The 26,614-nt window shown below is 37.1% G+C and overlaps 2 protein-coding genes across 5 annotated transcripts in view; both read left to right on the forward strand.

Annotated features, from left to right (window-relative positions):
- The window catches only part of LOC115435634 (zinc finger protein 239-like), a 695,125-nt gene that overhangs the window by 387,119 nt on the left and 281,392 nt on the right, over positions 1 to 26,614 (forward strand). The window lies entirely within an intron of this gene.
- Positions 1,401 to 25,532, forward strand: gpatch4 (G patch domain containing 4). 4 transcript variants are annotated; one of them, XR_003937717.1, is made up of 9 exons: positions 1,401 to 1,536; positions 2,132 to 2,210; positions 2,295 to 2,368; positions 2,463 to 2,555; positions 4,192 to 4,308; positions 4,647 to 4,759; positions 7,457 to 7,507; positions 7,640 to 10,029; positions 25,507 to 25,532. XR_003937717.1 is itself a non-coding variant. In XM_030158169.1 (9 exons), the coding sequence occupies exons 2-9, from the start codon at positions 2,132 to 2,134 to the stop codon at positions 14,322 to 14,324; spliced, it is 1,110 nt and encodes a 369-aa protein (XP_030014029.1). In that variant the 5' UTR covers positions 1,401 to 1,536; the 3' UTR covers positions 14,325 to 14,429. The 4 variants fall into 4 exon arrangements, 3 of the variants coding, with proteins under 3 accessions (XP_030014029.1, XP_030014028.1, XP_030014027.1); XM_030158169.1 differs by lacking the exon at positions 25,507 to 25,532 and adding an exon at positions 14,317 to 14,429 and having other exon boundaries at positions 7,640 to 8,214; XM_030158168.1 differs by lacking the exon at positions 25,507 to 25,532 and adding an exon at positions 14,004 to 14,122 and having other exon boundaries at positions 7,640 to 8,214.

Here is a 26,614-nt window from a genome sequence, read left to right on the forward strand (position 1 = left end):
ACACAAAAAAATCCATTTTTCCCTGAGCTCCAGATGGAGTATATGGAAAAACACTTAAAAAAAAAAAAAAAAAACAGTTAAAAATGACATCACCTTTACTTTTCAGACATAAAACTACAGGAGTAGTGGACTTATGTAGACCAAAGAAGCCATAATAAATGCATAATTCATCTCTCGTTGACCTGTATGTCACATACCTGTGCATACATGTTAAAATAATTATTCATACATAGATTAGAAATGTCAGGAAGGAAAGGCTGCCATCTAGTGGACTCTGGAGTCAACAGACAGGAAAGTGATTATAAACATCAGAAGAGACATTAACCCAGATTTATTACTTTGCGTTTTAGTGAAGTAAAAATAAAATATGAACAGTGATCAACAATTTTTTAAAATTATTATTAACCTTTTCATTAGTGAATTATGATTACCTAAATCAAGATTTTTTTTTTCCTGAATGTTTTTATTCCTCTTTAGGCATGAAAAAAACAATGTGATTGAAATTTTTTTTATGAATCTATTTTTCATGGAGTTACAAAAATATTCAATCAGCTGGACACCATGTGTTTAATTTTTGAAGCAAATAAACATGTATTTACTGACATACTGTGTGAAAACTATGAAATAAAATAATTTTTATTGCTGCAAATCTGATGTTTCCTCACATTTTAACATACTATAATACTAGTTATTACTCACTCAGATAATATGCAACAAAAAAACAACCTCTGGTTTTAAAAGAAATTTAAATTACAGTCTATTAACAATTAGCAATTGATTTACACTCAGATATGTTACTGCAGATCAGGTTTAGCAAGAACAGGAACAGTAGTGGTATGAATTGTAATGTATGGGGTGTTGCATAAGCATCCACTATGTTGGTTGATATGAAAGTAAAACAACAAAATCCATGAACATACAAGAGAACAGCTTTGAACAGCTGTCCACTGTAGTGACCTCTATGCATGAAAGGGTTAATATTATTTTTTATGTTCTTATGTTATATACCTGTTGTGAAGCACATTGAGTCTACCTTGTGCATGAAATGTGCTCTATAAAATAAATAAAGTTGAAAATTGAAAATTGAGAGATTCTACCTGACGTCGGCTTTCATGTCGGCTAGATCTACGGCTATACAGGCTGAAATCTGAAGAAAAACACACCGAGGATATACATTCAGGGAAAAGAAAAGAAAAGAAAAGAAAAGAAAAGAAAAGAAAAGAAAAGAAAAGAAGAAGTTTTGGAACATGTCTTCCCTTTTCTACAAGATCCAGCTCTCATAAAATGTATAATTTTGTTATTCCTCATAAATGAACTGTAGGTGGCGCCAATAACCCTCATACGTCCTCCACAGATGTATATACTGTGTTGCAAAATTGTACGTAGAAGAAGAAAATCCAGGATGACGTATTTCCGCCGTCACTTCCGCCATCTGCTGAGACCACATGGCTATCTGCAGATGCCGCATAGTTTAGCATATTTTACTTAGCTTGGCTGTGTTTGTATTTTCCTTTTTAATGAAACAGACCCTTCAATGTAAGTGGAGTTTCGGTTTCTATTGGTTCCTTTTTTTGCCAAATGAAAAGCTTTGAGGACCTGCGTAATTACACTTTAAGTGTTTTTCCTGAAGCTAGCTGCTAAAGAGTCATACTGTCAACATCAAACTGAGACAGGTTTTAGATTCACTTGTGTTTTAACACGTATTCTTCCAAAATGATGGCACGACACCAATGTCTGGATTCAGGTGCAAGTGTACTTTTAATGTTAGTTTGAAAATATGTGAACGACTAAAGTTTCAGTGTTTTACGTGATTTGTTCTCTACCCACAACCCAACATATGTGGTTTACTTTGCTGGAAGCTGTGTTTGTTTTGACAGTGTGACTTGGAAAGGTTTCTTTAAATAAGATGAAGGAATTTGAGTCTGAACTGCAAGCACTTTATCTTTCATTTGTTCATAAATATGTATGCAGTCAAAAGAAATTCTAGCAGACTGCAGGTTTTATTTCTGAAATGTAGTGAATAAGTTATGGGTATGGTATAGAATATTTGTCAGTAGCACCTGGATGAAAAGCAAGCTATTGTTTTAGTTTTTTGTTGTATTTTTAATGTTTTTTTGGACTTTGTCTCCAGATGACAGAAGTTGTGCAAGAGAAAAGTCGAGGCATAAAATTTGCAGAGCAGCAGCTTCTGCGTCACGGCTGGAAGCATGGTAAGAACTCCATCTGTTGGTTTAAAAATGTGTTTGTGTTTTGTGACGTTATTGCCTGTTTCTAAATCAGTCCTCTGTCCCCAGGTAAAGGATTGGGCCGGGATGAAAATGGCATATCTGAAGCCATCAAGGTCAAAGTCAAATGTGACAAAGGAGGGGTGAGTGTGTTAACTCAGAAGTTCATCTCTTCACTACATCTATACAGAGAGGTGAAAATGACATGAACACTCACATGCTGTCCATATATAACAGGTGGGTCACCAAGAAGGGGAGCAGTTCACCTTCCACTGGTGGGATCATGTGTTCAACAAGGCCTCCTCCAACCTGCAAGTGGAGTCAGACCAGGTAGGCTCTCAGTGAAACCATCACTGAGGCATGATATGGATGGCGTTGTTAATTCACAGGATGGGCAGGGGCTTATAAACCTCTACTGTCATCAGTGGCAGCTCATTCACAGTACAGTGGGGCAGTCACCTTTGTTTTCAGTCACGTCTCTAGGGTTGTCTGAAGTGTCATTGGTTATAATCTCACAGTCTTTTGAAGCCTGTTAGTTTGTTTGCTCTTTTAATCCGAAATAGTTTTATTTACATGACTTGTTTCCCATCACAGAACATCCTCACTGCTTAGGAGAGTAGTTGTACAAACTAGTTTAATTGTAGCATGAAGGGTTAGTTTATTTGAAATGTATGTGCTTGTCTATTTGGGAATATCGTACTGATTCCCCAAGTGAGACTAAGTAGCTCATCACAGTTATACTGTGATTGCATTATGATCATTTAAGCAGTATCCTATCAAAATATGATTGTATAATGTTGAGGGCTTGGTGTGGAGAAGAAGGAGCTACACTTTTGTCTTTTGCACAACGGGACTGCATAAGAAAGGACAACTGTCAGAACTAATACTAGTATTCTTCTACTTACTGTTAGTAAAGAACAGAAGCACTTGCGCAAATAAAGAGTGATCAGTGTCACAGCTGTTGCAAATATACACTGAACAAAAATATAAATGCAAAACTTTTGTTTTTGCTCCCATTTTTCATGAGCTGAACTCAACAATGTAAAACTTTTTCAATGTACACAAAAGGCCTGTTTCTCTCAAATATTGTTCACAAATCTGTCTAAATCTGTGTTAGTGAGCACTTCTCCTTTGCTGAGATAATCCATCCACCTCACAGGTGTGGCATATCAAGATGCTGATTAGACAGCAGGATTATTGCACAGGTGTGTCTTAGGCTGGCCACAATAAAAGGCCACTCTAAAACATGCACTTTCACTGTATTGGGTGGTCCAGGGGGGTCAGAAAACCAGTCAGTATTTGGTGTGACCACCATTTTCCTCACGCAGTCTTCTTCATGAATTCTCTGAAACACTTTTGGAGATGGCTTATGGTAGAGAAATGAATATTCAATTCACAGGCAAAAGCTCTGGTGGAGATTCCTGAAGTCAGCATGCCAATTGCATATTCCTTCAAAACTTGTGACATCTGTGGCATTATCCTGTGTGATAAAACTGCACATTTTAGAGCGGCCTTTTATTGTGGCGCACACCTGTGCAGTAATCATGCTGTCTAATCAGCATCTTGATATGCCACATCTGTGAGGTGGATGGATTATCTCAGCAAAGAAGAAGTGTTCACTAACACAGATTTAGACAGATTTGTGAACAATATTTGAGAGAAATAAACCTTGTGTGTACACAGAAAAAGTTTTAGATCTTTGAGTTCAGCTCATGAAAATGGGAGCAAAAACAAAAGTGTTGAATTTATATTTTTGTTCAGAGTAATTCTAATAACAAATGTAAATAAGAAGTTAATTGCATCACTTGTAAATTTAATGTAACAAAAAATCTGTTTCTGAAGCATGTATATACTTTAAGCTATTTCAGAAATTTTAAATAATTAGCCAACATTTAAACATGAACTTTATTTAATAAACTAAACTGGTGTTTTCACATACTCTCCTGTTTTCTCTCTGGACTCTCAGGATGGTATTAAGTTGAAGAAGATGGTGGAGGAAGATGAAGACGATGGAACAATTTCTAATAAGAAACCGAGGAAGGCTGCACTGGCTAAAGCCAAACTGTATGGGTCCTTTGTCAAGGTATACTGTCAACATATATCGTCTAAACTGGCTCTGAAGGATATTTATTGAAGCTACCATCATATGCAACTTATACAATATAATATGAATTGCCAGTAAGTTTCACACTTTTAACAAATTTAGAAGTAGAGCGTCTGTCTGTCCCATTTCCTAAAATCTAAAATTTGTTATAGCTTTTTGTTAATTACACGTGAAACTAATCAAGAAATGATAACTAGTGAAAGAATGTGCAGGTCTGGTAGTGGAAACCCATCTAGGGAATGTGTTAAAGGCGCCTCATTTCTAAAAGAGCATTTAATGAAGCAGCATGACATGGCTGCTGCTGTTTTTCTTTTCAGTCAGCCACCCTGCTGTCGGGGCAGGAGCAGCCAGAGAAAAAAGCATCAGATTCGGACGACAGCAGCTCAGATGAGGAGGCTGACCGCAGACTGGACCTGTCCACCACCACCCAGTAAGAAACTGCACCTGGTCACAGCCTTCATTTCTTTTGTCAAATCCTGCAGAAATTGTGTCATAAAGCTAAACTTTTGTCTCAGAACCATTAAAGGGTACCTATAGTGAATTTTCATTTAGTCATCTACTGAAGCACTTTATCCTCGAGAGGGTCACGGGGGTGCTGGAGCCAATCCCAGCTACCTACGAACGAACACGGGGTTCACCCTGGACATGTCGCCAGTTCATTGCAGGGTCGACATATAGAGACGAACAACCAATCACTCTCACATTCTCACCTATGGGCACTTTTTTAGCTTAACCAAGTAGCCTACTAGTGCATGTCTTTGGATGGTGGGACAAAGCCAGAATGAATTTTCATTGCTAGCTACTTCAAAAGATAATATTAACTAGAAAAGCACTCAGAAAGTGCAGACCTCCGCCAAGGCAGATGTGCCCCCCCACCCCAATCACCACCAAAATGTAATAATTTGTTCCTTGTGCCAGTATCAACATTTCCTGAAAATTTCATGAGAATCTGTCCATAACTTTCTGAGTTATCTTGCTAACTAACCAACAAAGAAACAAACCCTTGCAAACACATAAGGTAACAAGATATTGTCATAAGCTACGGGTGGATCAAATTGGAGGCTAATCGGAGTCGTTTTGAATTTTTATGAATTTTCAAAAATTGCTCAATGATGAAAGATAGGAAAATTTGAGATTTTGTGACCTTGCTGTGACCTTGAACTTTGGCCTACTTGGCCCAAAATTTATTGAGTTCGTCCCAGGGCCTAGGCCTATCTGTGGGTAAAATTTGGTAAAGATGGTTGTAATAGTTTTCCCATGAAGTTGCTAACAAACAAACAAACAAACACACAAAGCAAAGTGATCACAATACCTCCTAGCGGAGGTAATAATAAGAAAGTTTATTAATGTAACACTTATCACAGAAAGAATTTACAAAGTGCTTTACAATAAAATCAGAAGTAAAATACATGGACAAAATTTTAAAAAAGTCACGTATAATACTAGCGGTTTCGTCAGTTAACATATGTCATAGCATGTTGTCAAGTGCACATGAGTTCTAAGTCGTTGCTCCGTCTGTCAGTCATGGTCAGTGACATGTTGACTCCTTCACAGGCTGTTCCAGCACCGGTAGTGACGCAATAACATAGTATTGTCCGATTACCTGGGCTGCGATGGACTGGTCACTGACCCTGTGCAGCAGACACCAGTCTGAGATGACACATTATCAGCCAGTACTGGGTCGTGTCTCTATGACAATGGTGGAGTGTAAAGCTTACGGCTGCACAAACAACAAACGCAAACACATGCTTTAACTCAATCTCACTCACTGACTGCTGCTTGTTTACTCACATTTGATTACCCAGAACTGATGGTACGTCACTTCTGGTCAGCAGTGGCTGCTCCCCATAGGTTCTGCCCACGCCTGTAATTCACGTAATCTAAAGGTCCAGTGTGGTGCATTTATGGTGATTATTAATTTATTTTTACTGAATTTACAGCTCTCTTATTTATAAGTAATACACAAAGCACAATTAATGTTGTAAGAGTGACCAGTACTGGTACACTTTAAATACACTTGGAGCCTCGTTGCTCAGGGTAACAAGTTCAATTTTTTGAAACAAAAGGAATCAGTACAGTAATGGACAAAAGTTTTGACAGTGAAACAGATTTTTCTTTCGAAAGCTTTGCTTCTTAATTTTGTCTTGGAATTTTTCCACATTTCTGAATTATAATAAGGAACAATTATTGTCATTTTTTTATATGTCAAAGACTTTTAGCGGCAAATGCTTAATATTCATGCCAAGAGTCCATTTATGTCATTGCCACCATTTCTGTCCACAGTTGTATTTCGAACCTTAACTGTCCCCTTTTCTAATTTGGAGGTTTTACATTAGGTTGCAGCCTGTCAGGTAGAGCTTCCCTTCACTATCGAAAGTGACGTCAGTGACAGTCATTGTTGTTTAATCATTTTTAAATCAGTGTTCACTTCAGTTTCTTTAAGAAAAAAGGTGTCACTGCTTAAAGGCTCAGGGATGTGTTTTTAATTGTTTCTAGATAACAGTCAGGTGCATAGCTAATGAATGTAAATCCAGGTATAGATTCACATGCAGTACAATTCCAGTAGGATTTTGGAAGATTAATTCACTGCTTTTGTTAATGGTTAATCGACCACAATACAATTGCAGAAGGTCACTAAACTTATGTTTTCATGGTGTATAAACAGTAGAGCTACAATGATTGATTCAAAGAAAAAAACATAATATTGTCATAATTACTGTCATTTTAGTGATATCCAAGATAAGTTTATTTGTAAAGTGTATTCAACACATAGAGACAGATGAAGACCTTTTGTACAAAGCATAAAAAAGGTTGAGAATACAAAAAAAACCTGAAAAGATAAGATATACTTTGTTAATCTCTCAAGAGGGAAACTCAAATGTGCAGCAGCACAAGACGAGTGACATCAAATACAATAGAAAGATAAAAATATCAAAATTGTGACTAAAAATGGCATAAATAATAATAATAAATGTTGGAGGAAAAAAGTTGGAGCAGATTTTGGGTTTTTTGCAAAAAAGTTGCAGCCTCTTAAACATTCCACTTTATTAATTGTCTGATGTTTTATTCATCCCCCCAACATATAGGACATATATATGAAGACATTGTTTTCTGTGTTCATAAACAGACTCTCTGATGCTGATCTCATGAAGGCTTGTGGAGGACGCACAGCGCACAAGTAAGCACATTTCTACTACTGTATCATAGTACTTTTTACAAACAACAGGATGTGATCAGCAAAAAATGTAAAAAATATTCTGTAAAATTTTCAGTGATTCCATTGTTGTCATGTTTTGTTGTGATCAACCAGGGGAGCACGACACGGCCTGAAAATGAGCGCCAAGTTAGCCAGACTGGAGCAGCAGGAAGCGGAATTCATGGCCAAATACGGCAAGAAGAGCCAATCAGCAAGCGTTTCACCAGACTGTGTGGCAGCGACTCCACCAATCACTGAGCAGGGAGGTGAGAGCCAAGAGGAGACGGGTGAGGGCAAACAGAAGAAGAAGAAGAGATCTGCTGGGAGCGTTAATGGGATAAATGATGATGACGGCACCGCCTGTGAAAAGGATCAACCCAAAAAGAAGAAAAAAAAGAAAAGGAAAGACTCAGAAAATATAGCAGCAGACATTTCCTCTACAGTGATATGTGTAGAAAATGGTGAAACAGAAAATTCCACCAAAACAAAAAAGAAACACAAAAAGAAGAAAAACGACGACGGCAAAGAAAAAGCAGCAGAGATTCCAGAGGAGGTGGCTGAGGTTTCCACAGAGCCGCACGACAAAGTGAAGAAAAAGAAGAAGAAATCTTCCAAAGACGACAGCGATGTTGGAGCTCGGACTTCAGAGGACGAACCGGCAGCAGTCGCAGAGGAGCCGCCCACAGGAGGTCAGAAAAGAAAACAGGACAGTATATCAGGAGACAATGCTGCTGACCAGGAGGCACTTCCTCCAAAGAAGAAGAAAAAGAAGAAATCCAAACATTAAGATCTGGCAGAAGCATCAGTTTTCCTTTTTAAGACAGATGACAGAGTGTATTTTAACTTGATTCAGTTTCTTGAACATGAAATGGTCTTCACAAAATCCCATCATTCAGTTATTTGTTGAAGAGCAGTGGTGTGTGCACAGGCTTTGTTCAGGATCTTTCTGACAGATAAGACTGGTCATCCTGCTATTGTTAAGTGATCAGATCAGGTTTTGTGTCCTGACATCACTAAACTACTGTATGTAGAGGTTGCGGTGCTGGTGTTTCTGCATATCTGTGCCTCACTACAAAGTGCCGGGTCTCTGTTCATTTCAGTGAGTCTGTTTACATGCACACTAATACTCCAATCCAGAGGTCACGTTAACTGAAAATATTTCATCATTGATGGATCTTTTTTTTAAAGATGACTGAAAATTCTGAAGGCTGTCCGTCATTTTGACATTAAAATACTGAGGATAATCTACCAAAGAAAGTTTTCACACAACACTGTGAACAGAACCTGCTTGCAGGATCACTAGTCTGTCTGTCTCTTAACAAGGCATCAAACAGTCCATAATATCCTACCTGTGTAGAACCTACAGTGCCACCGTTCACAACTACACTGAATACAACACAGGTTCTTCTTTCAAATGACTCACTGTTAGTTCACCTGTAGTAGACCCCTGTCCAGTTGGTGGTGACTGTGCATATTAATCAGTCATTGTCAAGTCTTATCTGGTTGTTTAGGTGACTTTGGAGGGACTGATGCAGTGAAGGATGAAGGACAAGTAATACGCCAGTTCTTATGGCATTTAGCGTGTTATACGTACGCATTTTCTACCTTTCGTGTGTTATTCAACGCCATTTGATGGTGTGTCAATTTACACTAAGATCTCTGGTTCACATAACCATAACCCTCGGTTCGTACAGCAGCGTGAACATACACACGGAAAGCTTATAATGTATACAGATAACACACCAATTCAAAGTGGTGTATTTATGTGTCATGGTATCACTAGTTTATCAGCCAGCAGCAACTCCAGTTGCTGCATCATTGAGATGTTTTTGAACATTAAATACAACTAAATATGCCTCATTATCGTCAACAAATTCAATCTGAAATGACGGATATGTGTTATGGTGGAATTTTTACAACCCTGTCCGTCAAAATGACGGACAATAAAAATGTCTTGTGCAATCTTTGCTCCAATCATTATCCAGTTTCTGGAGTTATCAGATTATTCAAGGGGTCATGTAAACAGGATAATCTGATTTGTTTTTATCATATAGCAGCAGTAATCTGATTGAGAAATCAGATTAACACCTGAATTTCTCCTCAATATTCCGATGTCTTCATACATGTGTGCAGGTGAATCAGATGTATTTCGCTCTTTTACATCTGTGCATGTGTATAATAATTAAAATCATTGAAAACAGAAATTACGTAGTCAAACATGAGCAGAAGACAATAACAGGAAGTTTGATTTTATCTTCACTCTGTACGAACACACTAGAAAAGAAATCCAATAATGGACTGGAGCATCTAAACCAGGGTTTTTGATTATCGCTTTTCTTAAGTGCATGTAAACATGTCAGATCTGATTATTATAATTATCTATTTACTCCCAGTTATCTGATTTTTATGGTCATGTAAACAGGTTCAGTGTTTGTCCACAGTCGTGTGTTGTCCTCTATGATGTTCTGCTACAAACAGTTTGGACGTCACACTCAGGTCTAGATGTCAACCAGGACACAATATGGATTTTCCAAAAACAGGTTGGAGCTGTCTTTGACTGGATGTAATGAAATGTGTTGACTTGTTCAGGTCTCGGTGCTGTCACTTCATGCCTTTACTTGAGTTTCTACAGGACTTTACAAAAATGGTGTGTATTGAACTGCAGATGAATTGGAACATCCTGTGACCAGCATGAACAAGAGTCGTTTATAGAGCAGATCCTGTTCAGATTATTAACGATGTTGCCAATTATTTATCGCACATTTGTAAATCATGGTCTCACAAGATTAGAATGGAACTATTCTGACTCTGTGGCCTTCGTATTTTAATTAAATATGATCCATCATGCGGCACATGTGAGTTTTGTGTTTTCTTTTGAAGATAATTGTTTTTTATTTTAAGCAGATTGTTCAACAGTTGATTAAGCAGCTATTTTGACAATTAGTGTCAGTGGGATTTAAAGCAAAAATGGTTTTAAAAAAACCAGCCTGTTTTTGCATCTTAAGTGTTAAATAGGTGTTAATGGAATATTTGGATTGTGTATATAAAGCACAGATGTTACCTCTAAGAACATCAGACTCGTTGATAATGAAAATAATTAACAGCCCTAATTCTAAACGACTGAGAAAAGAATAGACATGTTGCTTTTATCACCTGATGGTTCCTGGTAAAATATAATCCTCTAAATGCAACAGAAATATGACCCAAAAAAAGCATCAAATTGACAATATATATTGAGGTAAAGTGAAATGATGGTTGATATATTTTGCTGTTTACCTTCCCTGTTATATGAGGATATTTGTATTAAAAAATACTGCAGAATTTTAAAGGGAGTCATATGTCACTAAAGAAAAAAAAGAAAAAAAAAAAAACCTTCGGTTTACTTATTCAATACAACAAACAGTAATTAAGCAGAAAGCAAAAGGACAAGAATGTTTAACACATGAGGTGTTATAGAAAGCACAGTTCCTTTAGATTTTCAGTTGCTACACACAAGTGTGATTTGAGGCCAAGAGCAAATGTATAAACAAATGTGTCATGGTTTAATGAGCAAATACTTGGATTAGTTAAAGATTTGGACGGATAGCGACAACTTCTAATTGGAGCTTCTGTGAATCTCAGAGATGAAGTCTGTCTGATCTGACCTCACACAGACAACAGGACAAGTATTAAATTACACCATTTCAGAGGCAGAAATATGAGGTTTAAAACTCTGAAAAGTTGTATGAACACATGATGTACAAAAACACAGTGAGCCCATAGTTAATGATCTAAACCTCGACCAGTGCTGACATCTGTCATCTACACAACCCTGTACATGGAGTCATGAATGAATGATGGAACATGAAGTAAAACCACCTCTGAAAGCATAAACACCGATCAAGCAGAAGAGTGATGACACATCATCTTAATTTCCTGAAGGGTCAATAATATTCTCTCTAATCTATTATAAATATGTAATTTTCCACCTCCCAGATCATTACACAGACTCAAATGGCTAAATATGCTTCGCATTTATGATTAAATGGAAACAAGGCACCTGGATAGAAAATGATCCACAAACATGCACATACAAACACAGTTGCATCCTTGCATTACATTATGGTTGTCTTTCTTGGGTGTCATTCTCTATCTCCTGTCTCACCTCCTATCCATTGTAGTACAAGGAAATGTAAAAAAATAAAATAAAATAATAATAATAATAATAATAATAATAATAATAATAATAATAATAATAATAATAATAATAATAATAATAATAAATTAAAAACAGTGTGCATGTGGTAATACCACTCAGTGTTATCACTATCATCATTTAGTCTGCTGATAATTCTAATAATCAGTTGTTCTTTTGTCATATAGTTTCCTTTAGCTTGACATAATAAACCTATTTTTTTAAACTTTTCTATGGCTATTCTCCCAAAATACTTTATTTTATAAGAAAGAACATCACATCACATACATCACAAAAACAGATTTGATTAAAATGACATTCCTCCCAAAATCATCCTTAAATATAATATAAATGTGTGATATGTGGATGGTTTTTCAGTAGAAGCTGTTCATATGAAACTGCTTTTATACTTTAATATATTCATTTGTTCAATAGTCAAATGGATGTAGTATAACAGAACACTGGCCCAGTGTTTGTCACCAGTGAGAGGGTCTTGAGGTCTTTTTTCTTGTCACACCACTTTTCTTGTGTCTATTTGGAGTTACCCAGCTTCCTCCCACAGTCCAGTTATTATATTATTACTCTGTTTGTTCTACTTGACCAATTTATGTGAATTTTCAGAGGAATAATATTTGATGGCATTGCCTTCAGTGAATAATAGCTGGTGTCATCTAGTGGTGACGTTGCAGATTGCAACCAGTTGAACACCCCTTGTTTCACCCTCCTCAGCGGTGGCTGCTGCTTTAATTAGAGACAGGGTTTTTTTTGGTCCCTTTTGAGATTTAGTTTCAGGGGATATTAACGCTGGTTCACTGACAGAGTCAGCGACAATAATGCACCTTATTACTGGATCCCATAAAAGAAAAATAGGACCAATGTCCCTGTATCTCACCGGCATGTTCTATCAAGAATCAGTAATAAGTTGAATGTGTGAGGTTGTCAGGTTCTGTCTGCATGTTAGAGTCCTGTGGTCTGGATGCAGGAGATCAATCTGACCGGTAGAAATGGGTGGTACTTTCACTGAAGGAGAAGTCAATTAATTAAAAGAAAGTCCATTTATGACTTCCTATCAGTGCTCATTAGTAACTATGTTGATATCTATAACCATTTCCATGTAATAACCTGTCAAAATATGGCCCATTATAAGTAAAGGCAAATTTTTAATATTTCAAAAATTTGTCAGAAATCAAAATTTCATTTCATCTCTCAAAAGTTTGTAGGCATTGTCCTAAGGAAGCTACGTAAAAAGAAATTGAATTTAACCAGTAGTTTTGGAGAAGATCGTTGAAATTTAGCCAGTGGTGACCTTGACTTTGACCCTTCAACGTCACTCAAGGTCAAAGGTCATGGTACCAAATTAAAGTCCATATATGGCTTCCTGTCAGTGCTCAGTAGTAACTGTACTGATATCTGTAACCATTTCCATGTTATAAACCATAAAATATGGACCATTATAAGTAAAGGCAAATTTTAAATATAAAAAAAAACCATTTGTCAGAAATCTAAATTTAATTTCATTTCTCAAAACTGTGAACAAACATTGTAGCCATTGTCCAAAGGAAGCTACTTATAAAATTTGAAATGACTCTGACCAAAGTTTTGTCAGAGAAGATGCTTGAAGAAATTGCTAACGAAGACGACAACAAAGATGATGATGACAGACACGGTTCCCTCACAACAGTTCATGTCCTATCAGCTGGTGATCTAAAAAGAAGAGGAAGTCTACTCTAAACCACTGACAGTCTGTCATGGAGGACTGTACGGTGATGACCTGCTTTGTGTGTACATTTAAACAGCTCATTCTAAGGAAACAAACACTTCTAATTTCCAGGTAATTTACACTAATGAAAACATAACTATTAATATTATATTTCATTTCTGACATTAAACTGTTAAATTCCCATTCATCGTACACAGTGAAACTTTAGATTGTGTAATGATTTGGGAAACCTTTGATTTAAATAACTTTTTTCCATCTTATTGTGTTGGGTTCTGTTGTTTTGAGTCAGTGCTTTTGGAGTTCATATCTGAAATGGGTTTTGTTCCGTACCAGAGTCTGTTAGAGGTGGAACTTGTGCGTTGTGGATTTACTACAGTGCGTTCAAACTGAAGCATGTGTACTGTATATATTCCTCTTATTGTTTAGACTCACTGCTGTTGGTTGAACACATGAGGTAAACCACGTATTGTGAGTGTGAATAGGGTTCATTGCCACATCAGGGGATTAGCATGAGAATGGTGTGTGAATGCTGGAAGGCCGCTTGTGTGTTTGTGTGAACTGCTGTTGGTTCTTTCTCACCTCAGCGCTGTGATCCTCCAAACACTCAGCTGTGGCTCACCTCACCTCTCCACACCGGCGTCATCTTTGCCTCCTCCTCACCTCAGCCCTCTTTGTACTTGGCTTCCTTGTGGTACAAACTGTCGGTAACATGGACAATACAAATACCTTTCTGTACTTTGCGTATGGCAGTAACCTGCTGAAAGAGCGGCTCCAGCTTAAGAACCCGTCTGCAACAGTCCACTGTGTGGCCAGGCTCAAGGTACAGACTCCTGGTAAGTCTGCTGAAGTTCTTCCAAGTGTGGCCTGTACAAAATGTTCTCCTCTTCTCTCCTTTAGGACTATAAACTGGTGTTTGGGAACCATAAAGGCCTGGCTAGTGACCGGTGGCATGGGGGTGTGGCCACCGTAGAGAACAGCCCGGGGGACGAGGTGTGGGGTGTGGTGTGGAGAATGAACATGTCTGATTTAGAGTCTCTGGACAGGTAATGATTCACCTTTTTCAATACATCTTTGTTGAGTTTTCTAAATGTTTCCTCTGTAAACTAAATGTGTGTCTCACCACTCAGTCAAGAGAATGTGACGTTAGGTGCGTACAGTCCCGTGGAGCTGTCAGTCAAGACAAAAGGCCAAGAACTCAACTGTCGTACCTACATCATGAACAGCTGTGTGTACGCACCACCGTCACCACAGTACCTTCAGGTGAGACCGCTTTCATTGTGATTAGGAGCTTACCTTGATGGACGGTCAGGTGCTACTGCTACAGTATGGGATTTTCATTACAACATCCTGATAAACAAAAAGTAAATGAAGTGTTAGCCCCTGTCACTAAAGTGTGTGTGTGTGTGTGTGTGTGTGTGTGTGCAGTATGTTCCAACAGGAGGGTATAGACCTCACCTCTGTAATGAAGCCAATGTGGACGTATGTAAAAGGGTAATACTGCTGATGACCACCAGGTGGTGGGTCCGAAAAGCCCTGGTTCCCATAGACTTCCATTTAAGTTTTCTCTAAAAATACCAAGGCAAAATTCTCATCACATTTATTACCCCGCCCTCCGAAGGGGAGGCAAGGAGTATTGTTTTTGGTTGGGTTTGTTTGTTTCTTTGTTTGTGGCAGCAAAACTATTGGCTGAATTCATACCAAGGTCAAAGTTCACATTTTTTATGAATTTTTAAAATCTTTTTTTTTCCCCATTTACTTATAATGTGTGAAATTTCACATGTCTGTAAGAGGAAAACTATTAACTGAATTCGTACCAAATTGGGTTTATAAATTGCCAGTGACCCAGAATAAATCTAATTACATTTGGGGAAAAATAGGTCAAAGTTCAAATTTTTAATGAATTTTTTTTCCCCATTTACTTATAATGGGCAAAATTTCAAAAGTCTGTAGCAGCAGAACTATTAGTTTAATTCATACCAAATTGGGTTTATAGTTTTCCAGTGACCTGGAATAGATGTCATTTCATTTTGGGAAAAGTAAGTCAAATTTCAAATTTTTTATGATTTTTACCATCTTTTTTTTTTCCCCTTTTACTTATAATAGCCAAAATTTCAAATGTCTTTAGCAGCAAAACTATTGGTTGAATTCATACCAAATTTGGTTTATAGATTGCTAGAGACCCTGAATAGATATGATTATATTTTGGGAAAAGTAGGTTAAAATTCAAATTTTTTATGAATTTTTTGAAATCTTTTTTTTTCTCCCATTTACTTATAATGGGTGAAAATTCAAATGTCTATAAAACATCCATTTTGTTTCAATTCACTTCAGACTTGGCACATATATAGAGGCATCTGATATGCTGACATCAGCACATGCAGAGGCATGATGACATCAGCTGGATTGATGCCAAAATAAGCTACAATACGTGTGAGGGGTGGGGTTTGTTACGCCCGGCACCACTTGTTCATTTTATTTTGACTTTTTAATAAGTGATCTAGTGGTCCATCTTGAAACTACTTCATTAATCAGATATTAGGGTGAATAGAGGGCTTTTATATCTGCCATATCTGGGGTTGTTTGACAACTTTCTCAACTGCCAAATTAGCTTCTGTTGATTGAGTAAAACAGTTTTCTTGACAGAGAGCTCAGCAGTAGATACTGAGGACAAATTATATTAACTTCATCAAGTTTACTAGTCTGGGTTAGGGTTATCCAGGTCTTTCTCCACACTTTGCACTGTGCCAGTGCTGTAGATGGGCCTGCACCTTTCATTATTACAAAAGTTATCTGGATTGTTGTTTACATCTTAGGTGGTTATGAACATAGGATGCCCCAGTGGCACAACTGCAAAACAATGTCATAAAAGAAGTTGTTTTGGTAGAATGTGGCTTTAAAATGACAAAATCCCTACAAAATAAAAAGACACATAATCAAACTTGACATTTTTAGTTGTAGCTACAGCTCAGAGGCTGTAAAGCAGGAACTTTGAAAGCATTAATACACAAAAGCAGGATGAAAACGAAACACAACACTGACACTACAGGTCAAAAACGCCCAGTGATGGACCATTAAGTATCATATAGTGCCAGCAGCTAAAATTGCTTGAGGGAAATAAATCAATTTTATATCAATCCGACATTGACAAAGATGAAAACGAAGGGAATTTTATCCAGAATTTTTATACGTTTTAGTTAGTTTTGTAAACACACAATACAGTTTCAGTTAGTTATGTTTTTTTCTTTTAATTATAGTTTTTATTTATTTCAGTTAACGAAAATGTTTTTACAATTCTAGTTTTCATCATTTCATTAGTTTTCATTAACAATAATAACCTTGCTCTGACGGGACATTACTGTGTTTTGACCCTTATGCAGATATCACAATTTAACCAAAAATATGACTTAGGCAATTATGCTATGAGGCTAACGACATGTAAACCTTTCATTTTGTGTTTAAGTGATTCGTCTTAATGTAATGATTCACATGCTAATTATGTGATAAAATTAAATATAGTAAATCATGTATAGAGAATAATGAAACTTTATGTCCTGCAGTGATCTCAATGATTTGATATTACTGTTACTGAATATGTAGTAATATGTTGCATCACTTATAACCGTAGTCACAAGTCACACCAGGATAAAATGGTGAATGATTTTTCTAGTGTCACTCTCTCCCTCAGTGTGACATCCGGTATATTGTTCCAGTGTTGTTGTTTTGAAGCGAATAGTAGAATACCCCCTGTCTGAAACATCTGGAATAAGGACCAATATTGGCACAGACCCAATCACCTGACCATGTGATCAATAGGTCAGGAAATGCCTCCTCTTCCATGCTACGTTTCACACATCTGACGGCGTGTGAGCAGCAGTACCAGATTGTTCTTTTGCACACATGAGAGCTTCAAATATGCCCATGAGAAAAGCATCCGGCACACAGGGACCGAGCGGCTTTATGGGAACAGCTTTGTCCTCTGTGGTGTGAGCGCATCAGACCACTGTATTGTTCCCTGTGTTCTGTTTGTGTGTGTGTGTGTGTGTGTGTGTGGACGTGTTTGTGTTGTGTGTGTGACGTAGCGGAGGTCACATGACTTTATTTACTGCACAACACAACACTCAAAATGTTCCATGTTTGTCCTCAATGGGAGGCTCAGTGTGTAAGATCTGAGGTTTTCATTGCTTTAAAATGAGCGTTTTATCTCAAAGGCTGATGAGTTATTGTGTTGATTCTGCGTCTGGTGTCAACTTTGATCTCTACAAAACTACTGGTCAGATTCATTCCAAATTGGACATGTAGCTTCTTTGGGACAATGTCTACAAAGCTTGTTCACAGTTTTGAGAAATTTTGATTTTTTTAAAAATTTATGAATAATTGTTTTAATATTACAGGGTGGGGAAGCAAAATTTACAATGACCATTTAGTTGTTTTTTCTCAGCAGGCACTACGTCAATTGTTTTGAAACCAAACATATATTGATGTCATAATCATACCTAACACTATTATCCATACCTTTTCAGAAACTTTTGCCCATATGAGTAATCAGGAAAGCAAACGTCAAAGAGTGTGTGATTTGCTGAATGCACTCGTCACACCAAAGGAGATTTCAAAAATAGTTGGAGTGTCCATAAAGACTGTTTATAATGTAAAGAAGAGAATGACTATGAGCAAAACTATTACGAGAAAGTCTGGAAGATACTATTAAAGAAGAATGGGAGAAGTTGTCACCCGAATATTTGAGGAACACTTGCACAAGTTTCAGGAAGCATGTGAAGGCAGTTATTGAGAAAGAAGGAGGACACACAGAATAAAAACATTTTCTATTATGTATATTTTCTTGTGACAAATAAATTCTCATGACTTTCAATAAAATAATTGGTCATACACTGTCTTTCAATCCCTGCCTCAAAATATTGTAAATTTTGCTTCCCCACCCTGTGCCAGTGTGCCTTTACTTATGTTGCTCCATATTTTAATGGCTTATAACATGGAAATGGTTACAGATATCATTCTAGTTACTACTGAGCACTGACAGGAAGTCATTTCAGTAGCCTCATAGCATAAGTCATATTTTTGGGCAAACTGTGATAACTACTCTCCTAATGCTGGTGCTTCATTTTATGCAGATATGACAGTTTGGCCAAAAATATGACTTAGGTAATTATGTTATGGCTAATCATATGGACTTTCATTGAATTTGTTGAGTTCTCCTCCAGTAAAAGTACCGTCCACTTCTACTGAGAGGCTGATCTCTTGCATCCAGACCACAGCAGCAGAACCTGACAACCTTGCACATTCAATTTGTTATTGATTCTTGATAGAACATGCTGGTGAGATACAGGGACATTGGTCCTATTTTCATATCTATTGCAGGTGCATCTAGAGTTAGGTTGCATTGCTGTCATAGGACATGTCTGAGTGTGGACCAGAGTTAATATCCCCTCATCTAAAAAAGGATAGGCACAAAAGAAGCTTTTGCTTCTAGCTGATTTCTTTTTTTGGTTTATATGTTTATTATGATTATTGTACTGTGTGCAACGACTGATGTACAAACCAAATATAAACCATCATTCATTCGTTTGTTCATTCGTTCGTTCATTCATTGATAAAAAGGCCAAAACAAGCAAAGCAGACACTGCCACTGACAAAGTGCCACCAGAGTGGATGTCACTAAACATTACACACTAAACCGTACTGAGTTGCTGTTGAAGGGTGTGTGGACTTATGAGTATGGATTCATTTGGAGGCTGGATGAGGCTGCAGCTGCTGAGCTTTCACCTCACAGCTGACAGCTGAGTTATTTAAAGGGAAACCATCTGATATTTTCCTTAAAGAAAACTACACAGACTCATACAATAATAAGCCCACATAATGTTCACTTTTAACCCCTTGTCGGTGTGTTGTGTATTTCCCTGTAGAAACACTGCAATACAAACACAAAGCAGCTCCACTCCCTTCTTCTTGCTCCTCTCACTTATCACACTGTTCTGCCTGAAAGACAAAACTCTGGTAAAATTACAAATACACACGTTTCACTGTCATTAGCACATATAGGAGAAATGAGGAGGCTTGTGCTTTGGCTTCAGACCTTAAAACATACACATTGTAGGTAGAGATGCATTTATTTGACTGTTTATAATGTAATCACTGTGGCAGAAATAGGAAATTATGTTGCACAAATCTATTTCATGGCTTTTTGTCTTCTTAAACCCCTCACTCTCCACTCGAGTGGAGAGGTGAAGTCTGAACATTTCTGTTCTACAAACACCAGCCAGAAATATTTTATACATGACATTAAAGAAATATAATTATTTTATTCAAGAGAGAACAATAGTCAACTCTGACTTTAAAACTAATCTTAAGGATTTGGATGGTGTTATGTTTCCTAAAAGACAAACTATCATGGTTGATGGGAACTGATAATATTTTATTAGTACCAGTACTGTTATCACCATTCATTGCTCTGGTTCTTTACTGATTCCTGGACAAAATTCTTCGTAAAAAATAAAGTAGTTTAGTGTTGCTATCTAAAATAGATAAAACGAGACAATAATTTACAGCATCCATTTCCATTTTAGTCTAAAGGAATACATTTATAGTGTTCACTTTTCAATTCAATTCATTTCACTTTGTTTTATAGTCTAAAGAGTCAAAACAATACATTTCTAATTAAACTAAAAAACTAAAATGCGTTTGACACTCCTGTGCTATTTGATTAGGAACCAGTGGTACTCATATTCACCTGTGGTGGCTCCCACTTTAGTTATGTAAAGTGTTTGTTTGGTCTGTTTTTAGCTTTTATTTGAGGAGATTTTAACTCTAGTCCACACTCAAGTATAGTAAGTGATGGTAATATAGGTGAAGTGAGCTATTGTGGAACATGGTGGACCCCTCCCTCCTGGGGCTGGAAACCCAAGGCCTGAGATTTTAATCAGTACACTGATGAAAACATGATTATAATAATCTGTTTCTACAGTTAGACCCTCTTAAATCTTACATACTGAACCTTTAACTCTTTAACCCCTGAGACATTATTCCATTGAAACATGCTGTGAATTTGCATCTGTTTCAGTGTCATAAAAGCTGCTGTGAGTATGTGCTTATGTTCCTTTTCTTCAGTGGTTTTGTTTTACTGTGTGTTCTAGGGACAAAACAGGGTGGAATAACAGAAAAAGACAAAGAGAGGAATTGAAGTTTGACAGGTTTTTACTATATAAGGCACTCAGAATGTACATCAATAAGAGACTTAGGGTGTTGAACATAAACAAATTCAAGTATTTGAATTTTGGCCCAGTAGTTTTTGTTTTGGGAGTCTTTATTTCTAAATCAGTCAAGCTGCTCTTTTGCACCTGGTTGAACTCCAAAAAGCAGTTGCACGGTCAAAAATCATTACAACACTGCAAACAACAGTAAAAATAAAAAACGACAAGAAAAACAGTGTAAAAAAACAAAAACAAGGCCAAACCATCCATTTTTATAGCGAGTTGGTCTCACTCACTGCTCTGTGTTTTGCCGATTACACAGCTGTTGGGGGTGCACTGAACATGCTCAGATGTCTACCGAAAGCCCAAGGTCTATTCTATCAGCGCGTTTTGAAATTTTTCTTTTGGAGCAAATGGTTGAATTTGTATGAATATTTAATATAAATCATACATTCAGGACGTTCACCACAGACATGTCAGGGATTAAAGGGTTAAAGAGGCGCTAACCCAAGACACATACACTATTTTGCAGTAGATAAAATAAATACTATACAGTTCTTGTATTTTGTTTCTTCAGACCAAGAAGGGGATCTGAGACATTGATGTGTTTTTAACATGAGGACAGTAACATATTTAGTTGTATGAACCACTGTAGGTGATTGTGATGGGAGCGGAGCAGAACGGCCTACCAAAGGACTACCAGCAGAAGCTGCGAGCCATCAGGACCAACATGTACGAGGGTCCTCTACCTGTGATGGAAGAGCTGGAGCGAGCCATGCAGAAGGCCAGAGAGAGAACCAACCACCATGCAGATGCCTGATCACCATCCAGCCCAGTCCAGGGCGCCTGTGCATAAGAGGGTCCATGGAACACCATATTCAGCTGATACTGTTGCACATCTGCACACTGACTGGAACTACGTAGTCACTTCAATCTTAAGTCTGCAAGCCTTAATTCCAGTGAACTATCTGTCAGAATTCAACATCTATGGTCGGTTGTCACACTTGAGTTGTCTGTACAGATGAACATAGTCACATTTTGACAGTATAGATGTGTGATCCAACAGAAATGTTGAGTGAATACATATCGCTATAAAGAGTAATCACTGTGAACATGATCCACGCTCTGACTTTCTTTCTGGTTTCCAGATTGTACATTCATGTTGTTACGGGTGAGATATACAGGGTGTCCATGAAGACTCTGTGATTTAACAAATTTATTACAAAAGCAAATGAGTAGACAAACCTGTGGAAATGATTACAAAATGAAAAGTAGATAATGAAGGGGTTTTTTTTGCTTCATTTAATCCACCTCTATATGGACACCATCAGTTACATGAACCACATCCAGACGGTACTGGATTTGTTTCCATGTTGGCTGTATCACAGTCTCATTCATGGTGTTAATGACATCAGTGATCTTTTACTTCAGGTCATTGATGTTCGGTATCTTTGTTCGACACACAATATCTTTAACATAACCCCACAGAAAGAAATCCAGGGCAGTGATATCTGGTGAACGAGGTGTCCAGGGAATTGGACCATCCCTTCCAATCCAATAGATTTAGGAACCCACCAACATGCAGTCCTCAATGTGGTGGTGCACCATCTGCCTGGAAAATGATGGCTGGTTGAAGGTCATCCAGTTGTGGTGACACATATTCAGTCAAAAGGTCAAAGGTCAACAAAAAAAATGGACCAATGAAATGTGATTAAAAACTTGAATAACCACTGAGTACATAGAACAAATCTGATGAACAGATCTCATCAATTACTGTTGTAATGATTTTTTGAAATTGTAAAGAGACTTTGTGGACACCCTGTATTTCAGTGCTGATACCGGTATCTTCTTAACATCAGTCTGAGATATGCATGGCTCAAAATCTTACAGAGTTGTTGAATTCACCCTTCAATGAGCACTTTAGAGATTTTAGTAGCAGCACCTCACACTACAGTTTCAACCAAACATGAGCTCTTACAACTGCATTTCGATAGAGGAACTGCTCACAAGCCTTAGACCTACAATCAGATTTTAATGACATTGCATTGTATCTCTGATTAAAAGATTTCAAGATTCTGCATTTGTTGCGACCAAAAAATCTGTCAATAAAGTCTGAAGGCAGATTTGCTTGGTTTGGTCTACTTTTAAATATTTTTTTATTTATTTATAATTAATACAAACTTGTTCTTTTTTTCTGCAATGTCATCTTTTCACTGAGCAAAAATGGACATGAGAAGAAATCTAGTGGGCTGTGGAAATAGAAATGGCAGCTGTGGCTCAGGAGTAAGAGCAGGTCGTCGGGTTGGTGATTCAAATCCTGCTCCATCACAGTCATGTGCTGTTGTGTCCTTGGGCAAGACGCTTCACCCACCTTGTCTCCAGTGTCACTTACACTGGTGTATGAATGTGGATGAATGTTTGGTGGTTGAGGAGGCTGTTGGAGTGGATTGGCAGCCATGTTTTTATCAGTTTACCCCAGGGCAGCTGTGGATACAGATGTAGTTTACACCAGCAGTGAGTGACTGGAGTGAATGAAGAATAGATTCAATGTAAAAACACTTTGAACGCCTAGAAAAGTACTATACAAATCCAACCCATTATTATTATTATTATTATTATTATTATTATTATTATTATTATTATTACTCGTAATAATGATAATAATAATCATCATCATCATCATCATAAAAAACCTAAACATCCTGCTACATATATTGTGTTCACTGTGGTCTGAAATTGTGGTCTGTATTTCAACAATCACATGCACATCACATGACACATAGGCTACACAAGTCTTAATTTCATATTAAATGTATAATACAGCTATAAAATGATGAGCATGGGACAAAATGGCGCTGCATTTATTTGCTTGCTGAGTGTGTATACTACAGTGTGTATATTACAGTGTAGTGTACTGAAAATGGTAGTATTTAACTACTATTACCAGTAATAACCAATAAAGAAAAGTCAATGTACATATTATAATGATAGCATTCACATAATAAACTAAATAGTTCCTATAATGTCAATGGTATGGTTTCTGTTTACAGTATGTATGAGGCTTACCTCTGTCTGTTTTGTTACCATATATTCTCTTTCTAGGACCAGCAGGGTTACAATAGATCTTCCCAAGCTACATTAATGTTCTTCATTCATTTCATCTTCTCATTTCCATGACAATAAATATTTATAATCTGTAAAATTTCAAACATAAACACAAAATGCAATATGTATAATAAACATCATTAAAAAGATAGAAGATTGATTTGATTTTGTTGATTTTTATTCAGTATTTTGAACCAAAATGAATCAGTTTAAACCGGTGTTCACAACATTAAATCAAAATGAACAATGTAAACACCGAAAAGCAATAAAATGAACAAAATAATCCATGAAATGAAAGAAAATTAACAAAATAAAGGGGAGGGGGATCACAATAAACACTAAAATGATGAATAAAAAGGTCAACAATGAAGAAAATAATGAACAAAACAAAAAATGAACTTGAGCAACACTAGCAGAAACATGACTGAAACATGGGTCATTGTTTTAATACATGTGACAAAATCGCTCATTGACACCCTGGTCCACACACAACAACACAAATACTGTTGACTATTATCAGTCCCTGTGTTTGCAGACTGTAACATGGGCACCATCCATTACAGAGTGTATGAATGAGGGGAGCTGGTTTATAAAATGCATAGGCGCAAGTTTTCAAGTATTTTCTGCTTTTTTCTTGGTAGGTCTTCTTGATTCAACTGGACTGGTTTACCAAGAAGAACCGAGAAGAACTACCGAGAAGAACAATGACCTGGGCTAATGAGAACCTACACAGACATTTTATGCTTTCATAATATGAACAGACTGACAGACACACCTTTGTAATAAATGAAAGCACTTTTGGCTTTTGAACTGTTAACCCTCATGTGTGAACAAATGTAACTAATATATTAGATTTTTTTTTTAGATTAATTTAGTTTATTTTGAATATGTAACAAGACAAAGTAATCTTACTCAGTCCTTCGAAATAAAACAGGTTGTAAGAAGTCATGAAAAAAGAACAACAAAAAAAAACTTAAACATATACACGTCTTCATTTGCACATTCGAAAAGGAGTGGGAGGAAGTATAATTTATTTAATCCCGCCCCTTCTCCACACAACAGTCACAACAGTCACACAATATGTCCTTGCAGCTGTATCCACCTGCATCTGCTGGTGTAGATTACATCCATTTCTGCCTTGGTTTTTTTCACAAAATATGTCACAGCCTCTTCAATCAGTCTGTGGATTTTCACCTGAGCAGTGACAGTGAATCTTCCATCTATCTCCAAGTTTCAAGGCTTTGAGTCTGAGTCTGTTTTTCAGGACAGAGAACTTGGCATTTGGATAGTGTTGGTGTCTGTGATTTGGTTTAGTAAGAGTCTGGTCTGGTCCAGTTGTATAAATAAAATTTGACTGACTGATTGATTGATTGATTGACTGAATGATTGATTGATTGATTGATTGATTGATTGATTGATTGATTGATTGATTGATTGATTGATTGATTGATTGATTGATTGATTGATTGAATGAATGAATGGCTGGAGATGAAACTGGGCTTCTATTTCACTCATCTATTTCTACTCAACTGCTTTAATGAATAACCAGATATCAAGCTGATGTACTCAAACCTTGGACTGGAAGTGAACATTTGTTAATGTTCAGCCCTAATGTGCTGATTCTGTATGATGTGTATTGATTCATCTTAAATATTTTCATATGCAAGAGGTTAGAGGATATTAACAAAATCTATGTTATTTTGCATGTTTCCTGCTGTGTATTAACAGGAGTGTGTGTATGTGTGTGTGTGTGTGTGTGTGTGTGTGTGTGTGTGTGTAGGTGTGTGTGTGTGTGTGTGTGTGTGTAGTTCAACTCAACTTATACTGTTACATTAATTTCTATGCAGATAATGTTTATATATAATGAGGTATTGCTGTAACATGTTCTCCAGGATTATACTGGTCATGATTTACACGACTGTTGTACAGTTTAATGTTTGTGGATGTGTTTCATAGCTTCCACCAGTAGGCTGTGCCTTTGGGTAAGCTCAGAGGGTTTCCAAACCCTTTTGTCCACCTCAGAGCACTTGACCCTGTGCTTATCTCAAGTGTGTGAAGAACAAATGATTAACCTGCGTTGCACTTCATGTTGACTTATCCTGATGATCACCTATTGGTCTACAGAGGCATCTCAGTAAACAGTTTGTGTTCCATTTTTTATAATGGGTGGCTCAGTGGTGGAGTGGTTAGCATTGTTGATTCACAGCAAGATACTCCAGCTTCCTCCCACCGTCCAAAGACATGCCCCCCGTTAGGTTAACTGGTCAGTTTAATGGGAGACTGTAGGGTTGTTTATGTCTATACTTCAGCCTTATTCTGACCTGGTGGCACATTCAGGGCATATCCCGGCTTTACCTCATGTCAGCTGCGATAGGCTCCAGCCCCTCTATACTGCCTCAGATTGTTAACTAATAATAAAACTTAAAAATGATGATAATTATCAATGACTCTTGAAACTGACTGAATGTTTGTGTTATATCATACTGACTTCCTGTAACAATATGGAACATTAGCACTCACAGTTTCAAGATTAAACATTAACATTCAACATTAAAATGTAAAGAATGTTAATATTGATTATCGCCTATAATGAACAGAGGGAGCAGCATTTTACCAGAAAGCAGTTTTGAAAGTGGTCAATATGAAGGCTTCATTGGGTCAGAATGGATGTTACTTTGACACGAGCAATGTTTGAAATCACACACTGGAAACTAGATGCTATTTATTACAGCAGTATACAATACAGTACAGAAGGCTGTCAGCTGTTCATTTACAGTTTATGTTATTTTTTTTTACACAGTAATTCTCAGTGAAATCATTTAATACAAATGAGAACATTCATATTTACTGTCAGTGTTGGTATCCTGTGAGTGAGTTAAATGTTTCCT

This window comes from Sphaeramia orbicularis, chromosome 16 (genome assembly GCF_902148855.1).
Source record: "Sphaeramia orbicularis chromosome 16, fSphaOr1.1, whole genome shotgun sequence".
Classification (NCBI taxonomy): domain Eukaryota; kingdom Metazoa; phylum Chordata; class Actinopteri; order Kurtiformes; family Apogonidae; genus Sphaeramia; species Sphaeramia orbicularis.